This window comes from Oncorhynchus tshawytscha, linkage group LG03 (genome assembly GCF_018296145.1).
Source record: "Oncorhynchus tshawytscha isolate Ot180627B linkage group LG03, Otsh_v2.0, whole genome shotgun sequence".
Lineage (NCBI taxonomy): Eukaryota > Metazoa > Chordata > Actinopteri > Salmoniformes > Salmonidae > Oncorhynchus > Oncorhynchus tshawytscha.
The window spans coordinates 13,182,198-13,188,835 of NC_056431.1; the positions used below are offsets into that span (position 1 = coordinate 13,182,198).

The 6,638-nt window shown below is 42.6% G+C and overlaps 1 protein-coding gene across 1 annotated transcript; it reads left to right on the forward strand.

Moving 5' to 3' along the window:
- The first annotated feature begins 2,734 nt into the window (after positions 1-2,734).
- On the forward strand, positions 2,735-4,619 carry LOC112227868 (transmembrane protein 158-like). The gene has a single exon (XM_024392841.2). It carries the CDS (start codon positions 3,102-3,104, stop codon positions 3,786-3,788), a length of 687 nt encoding a protein of 228 aa, XP_024248609.2. The 5' UTR covers positions 2,735-3,101; the 3' UTR covers positions 3,789-4,619.
- Positions 4,620-6,638: the final 2,019 nt, after the last annotated feature.

Sequence of the window (6,638 nt, forward strand, 5' to 3'; positions counted from 1 at the left end):
CTACCTGACACCCTAGACCCACTCCAATTTGCTTACCGCCCAAATAGGTCCACAGACGATGCAATCTCAACCACACTGCACACTGCCCTAACCCATCTGGACAAGAGGAATACCTATGTGAGAATGCTGTTCATCGACTACAGCTCGGCATTTAACACCATAGTGCCCTCCAAGCTCGTCATCAAGCTCGAGACCCTGGGTCTTGACCCCGCCCTGTGCAACTGGGTACTGGACTTCCTGACGGGCCGCCCCCAGGTGGTGAGGGTAGGCAACAACATCTCCACCCCGCTGATCCTCAACACTGGGGCCCCACAAGGGTGCGTTCTGAGCCCTCTCCTGTACTCCCTGTTCACCCACGACTGCATGGCCACGCACGCCTCCAACTCAATCATCAAGTTTGCGGACGACACAACAGTGGTAGGCTTGATTACCAACAACAACGAGACGGCCTACAGGGAGGAGGTGAGGGCCCTCGGAGTGTGGTGTCAGGAAAATAACCTCACACTCAACGTCAACAAAACTAAGGAGATGATTGTGGACTTCAGGAAACAGCAGAGGGAACACCCCCCTATCCACATCGATGGAACAGTAATGGAGAGGGTAGTAAGTTTTAAGTTCCTCGGCGTACACATCACAGACAAACTGAATTGGTCCACCCACACAGACAGCATCATGAAGAAGGCGCAGCAGCGCCTCTTCAACCTCAGGAGGCTGAAGAATTTCGGCTTGTCACCAAAGGCACTCACAAACTTCTACAGATGCACAATCGAGAGCATCCTGTCGGGCTGTATCACCGCCTGTTATGGCAACTGCTCCGCCCACAACCGTAAGGCTCTCCAGAGGGTAGTGAGGTCTGCACAACGCATCACCGGGGGCAAACTACCTGCCCTCCAGGACACCTACACCACCCGATGTCACAGGAAGGCCATAAAGATCATCAAGGACAACAACCACCCGAGCCACTGCCTGTTCACCCCGCTATCATCCAGAAGGCGAGGTCAGTACAGGTGCATCAAAGCTGGGACCGAGAGACTGAAAAACAGCTTCTATCTCAAGGCCATCAGACCTTTAAACAGCCACCACTAACATTGAGTGGCTGCTGCCAACACACTGACTCAACTCCAACTCCTCAACTTTAATAATGGGAATTGATGGGAAATGATATAAAATATATCACTAGCCACTTTAAACAATGCTACCTAATATAATGTTTACATACCCTACATTATCCATCTCATATGTATACGTATATACTGTACTCTATATCATCTACTGCATCCTTATGTAATGCATGTATCACTAGCCACTTTAACTATGCCACTTTGTTTACATACTCATCTCATATGTATATACTGCACTCAATACCATCTACTGTATCTTGCCTATGCCGCTCTGTACCATCACTCATTCATATATCTTTATGTACATATTCTTTATCCCCTTACACTTGTATTTATAAGGTAGTAGTTTTGGAATTGTTAGCTAGATTACTTGTTGGTTATTACTGCATTGTCGGAACTAGAAGCACAAGCATTTCGCTACACTCGCACTAACATCTGCTAACCATGTGTATGTGACAAATAAAATTTGATTTGATTTGAAATTTGATTTGATTTGTAAGTACGCATTTCACGGTAATGTTGTACATTCGGCGCATGTGGCAAATACAATTTGATTTGATCCCAACAAATGGCATTACTGAGTCTGCTGGTGGTAACACATCTAAACATGCACTCTAAGCAGTCTGACTGGGGCTGAAGTATAATTAATTAAGACTAAATCCATTATCATAAAGAGAGATAATCTAACTTGATTACTTCCCCTTAAGGCAATTCATCTCCGGCACCTGCTTTGATTTGATATGCCTTGCTCCTCGCATCCCAGGGGGGATTTCATTGCCATCTTATGCTTGTGTAATTACCATCAACTGGTGTGCACACAGACTCACCCTGAAGAGTCATTTGAAGATAATCAATGGATTGACTGGTTCTGTTGAATGGGCACCAATTATGGGACTCTACCTTCTCATAGAAAGGATGAGGTAGCGACAGGCCAGGAATCACTGATGGTGTGGCCGGGATTTAAAACAAACAACATTTTTTGTTTATTTGCAGATTTATATCCTATTATTTACTATAAAATAGGTTTATTGTTTTAAATATGGCTGAACAGTCTAGCATGGGAGCCTTCCCCTTCAGGACTTCTTAGCATTTGTAGGGCTTCTTGGAGTAGGGCGAAGACAAGTTGGTCCTTGACGCTGATCTGGGACAGTTTAGCATTTTCCCCATTAATGGGGTTGGGGGAGGGGAAGCTGATCCTAGGTCTGTACCAATGGGAAATGTCACCCTGGAAGGGAATTCTCCCAGTCCATTGCCCAGCAGTGCTGAACTGTGGAGTTCATGGGTTGCTGTCCGGTTCAATAGTGCTGAATCTCGCATCCGCTTTAGCACCATTGAACGTATTACTCTTTTGACAAAGTCAAACATATTTTCCTGCATCACAATTCATATTAAGAGGCTTTGGGCATAGGGACTCAGTTGGCCAAATAGAAAGCAATAAGGGTGATATGTTTTGACACAATCATACATTACACAATAACTTATCCGTCCCAGTGTTGCAGATATCCTACAGGGAGCGAGGAAGAGGAGGGGGAATGCCTTGTATTTGCGCACATCATCTTCCACCCACCCTGTCCTTGAAGCCGCGTCACGCATTAAGTAAAGAGAGGCGCGCATGTTCCCAGATAGGGCTACTCCTGCTTTCCTTCCTCACACACCTGAGAGAGCGATAGAGAGAGAGAGACTACCAGGGTCCTCGCAGCACACCACAGCCTATCTATTGCAAAGTAGTGCCCAGTAGCAGTTTGGCAAGAAGCCAGTTACTTTCTTAACCAAATCGAGGGAGGGGGCGCGCACGGTGCGTGTGACGGGCAACTGACGTTCCCAACGGTTCTCTCCGGCAACGGAAGATGCACACTATGGATGTTTGTGTAATCGCTGGAGACGGCAGTTTTCTGCATTTTTTTAACGACGGACACGCCTCGTCAGTTGCCTTGCGTCCCCACGGAACATCATGCGAGTAGGAGCAACGCACCCAATGCCATGCTGAGCAACTCCCCGACTTTTCTGCTGGCCCTAACCACGGTAGCTGGACTACTCCAGCGGTGCCACGGCTGGAGCGACGAGGACCTCCTGTTACCCCCCATCAACTCCACCAACAGATTCTTGGCCAACTTGGAGGTAGACGTGCACTACTCGAAGAGATCCGTGGAGGAGAGCTCGTCAGACACTTCGTTACAGCCGTTGCCACAGTGCAACGTCAGCGTGCAGAGACTTTTCCCCACCTCGCTAGTGGCTCATTGGGACAGCAACTTCGGTTTCCAGTGCGATGTGTTTATATATACCGCCAATAACCATGGAAGGGCTTTTTTCTCTGCTGCTATCAACAGAGCCATCTCACCTGTTCTCATCGAACACCTCGGAGTCACCGGCGGCCAGCAGGAGTTTAGACTGTGTGTTGGATGTGGCATGTCACGATACCGGCGATTCGGCAAGTCAAAGGCTCAGCAGACAGGGGATCCCATCAATTTCTGCTGTGTTGACTTCAGCCTTGACGAACTAAATGGGGACAAAAGTTGGAGATTGAACCGTAAACCTATCGAGTCAACTCTTGTGGCTTGTTTCATGACTCTAGTGATAATAGTGTGGAGTGTTGCTGCCCTCATATGGCCGGTGCCTATTATTGCAGGATTTCTGCCCAACGGAATGGAACAGAGAAGGCCGAGATAAAGAATTCTGGAGATAAGCCCCCAAACCAAGAAGCAAAAAATATTGTAGAATACATATCTCAACGTTTTTTTCACATTCTACCCGTATAAAAGAATGTCCGTTTCCCAATTTTACCGTTTAGAATGAAAGAGTGCTTTTTGGTTTTGGTCTATTTCCTATTTATAGGCCTTCATGGTAAGAAGACCAATAGTTTTAAAGGTGGGCTGTGTTATTGTATTACATTGGCTGTAGAATAGGTGCATATGTAGAGTGTGTTAACAACATTTCACTGTAAACAGTGTTTGTATGGTTTTACATATTTCTAGGATTATTGCCTATAGGCAAGTGGTGTAGTGGTGCCTGAAGAATAGGTATACTCTTAATTTTGGAAAACAATGTCCCAAACGGCCTGCCCGGCGAAGGAAAGGCGCTCTGTGTGAAAAATTCTAAGCGAAACAGTGACATTCATTCTGTATTACCTAAAATTATAAATCCCATGTTGGTCTTTCACAGACAGGCCAACCCAAGCTGTACTGTGCAAGGAGGCTAATTGTAGGCGTACTATTGAAACAGATAAATTAGGCTGTCAACTAAATCAGAAATTCAAAGGTTTCAGATGTATTTTTTCAGATTTTCACTCTCAAAATCACACTTTGTTTTATAAAAAAACAACACAATTGGATGTTCTAAGTCCATAAAAATGCTTAAACTACATCAGGAGACCACTTTTGAGGTCTGGGAAAAATCTAAGATAAAACCATTTTTGTGTAGTTCACATCAAAGTTTATTTGTCACGTGCGCCGAATACAACAGGTGTAGACCTTACAGTGAAATGCTAACTTACAGACTCTAACCAATAGTGCAAAAGAAAAAGGTGTGTGTGTGTGTAGGTAAGTAAAGAAATAAAACAACAGTAAAAATACATTTGAAAATAACAGTAGCAAGGCTATATACAGACACCGGTTAGTCAGGCTTATTGAGGTAGTATGTACATGTAGATATGGTTAAAGTGACTATGCATATATGATGAACAGAGAGTAGCAGTAGCATAAAAGAGGGGTTGGCGGGTGGTGGGTGGGACACAATGCAGATAGCCCGGTTAGTCAATGTCCGGGAGCACTGGTTGGTCGGGCCAATTGAGGTAGTATGTACATGAGTGTATAGTTAAAGTGACTAAGCATATAAGATAAACAGAGAGTAGCAGCAGCGTAAAAGAGGGGTTACTCTTTAATTCAAGTGTGCAGGCACCTAGCACTATGGTTTTGTTAGTGGTGTTTGTGTAGCACATGAGATGGAGTTTGCAAGACAAATGGCCACTGGATTCATGCAAATAATCATGATATCATTCTGCCAGGTAGGCGTAGGCTACTTTGTAGCTAGTTAACATTTAATAGGTTTTTGGGAAAGCCTTTCCATCTACCAGAAGACAGTTAGGCCTATCATTAGCATCGCTATCATTTTCCTGTTCCTTAATTGTTTGAAACCTGGACATTTTACTTCATATTATGAGGCATGTCTTACCATTGCATAGAAACATGGAGGTAATCATTTTATAAAGACTTCCTCATATGCGTTCTCCTGTTCTGCTGGTTTTCGTTCAACTTTATTTCTTTGTCTAGCAGCCAAATGCATTATCCTAGTCATATTAGCAACTGATGAAGGTTGTTGCATCTTTAGATCTCCCTCATATCTAATTTTCTTATGGATATTTCAATCTCCATCCATCAAACCTCTCACATATGCTGTGCACATTTTAGAGTGGTGTTTTCTTGCTAATTGCATTTTGGAACATTCCCATGTAGGCCTACCGCCATGTGCCCATTGCTGCATCTAAAATGTGAAGAAATAATAGTTTATCAACATTTAAGCTAAACATTAAGAAATATACGCATACCCACTGAAAAATAAGTGGGTATATGGTGTAAACCTGCGCATACCCTCCACTACACACACCACTGAGGCCTGTTATTTGTTGTGTTTATGTAGAGAGAAATTGCAGTTTTTCTCATGAACTTGAGTTAAAAAGTGTGTTGTAATACATGGTGGGTAGATCTTGTCAAGAATAAATGCATAAATGTCATAGGCCTGAATTTATTTTGGATGTTGTATCAAATATTTTGACGTATTGGCAACCCCTCTCTGATATGGTTTAGTATTATTTATAATGTTAGATTTATATATATAACACAATTAAAACTAAGCTGATAACATATTTGTATTTATTTGTATGAGAACATGAATTAATAAATAAATCAAAAGTATTTGTTTTATATAATACAGAGGTGAGGAGACCTATTTATTTTTAACTAACTGCTTAGTGACTGATTACGCAAATAGACTGAGTCGGTGAAATGTGCTATGGTCTGTAACTGAAAGAGAAACGACAATGCTCCATTCTCTGTTTGAGAGAGCTTCAGGGAATAGCAGCTGGGAATTTGCATTCATCTTTCAAATGTGAGTAGGCAATGACAATATTTAGGTAAGCAAGTTGATGTGCTTATGTGTTTCTGAGTAACACACAATCTACTGTGCACAAACTGGTTGAATTTTTCAACATATGGTGACATGGAATCTACAGCTATTGTTTCAATTCAACCCAGGGTTCAACTAAAACTAGACCATACATATAGTCCAAGGGTTTCAAGCTTTGGTTGAGTTCAAATTTAATCTTCAAGTTAATCTTTGAAATGTTGGAATCATGTCTCCATCTCAACCAAAAATAATGGTTAAAGAACTAAATCAAACTAAACTTTATTTAAAGTGCATTTAAACTTTGATTAGATTAGGTCTTATTATTTAACTTAGATTTTTGTTTGAGATGGAGACATGAATCCAACATATAAATGATAAATGTTTATACAAACTGGACAT

What these genes read in the sequence shown, in the direction of transcription:
- LOC112227868 (XM_024392841.2), top strand. Translation starts at nt 3,102, where the DNA reads ATGCTGAGCAACTCCCCGACTTTTCTGCTGGCCCTAACCACGGTAGCT.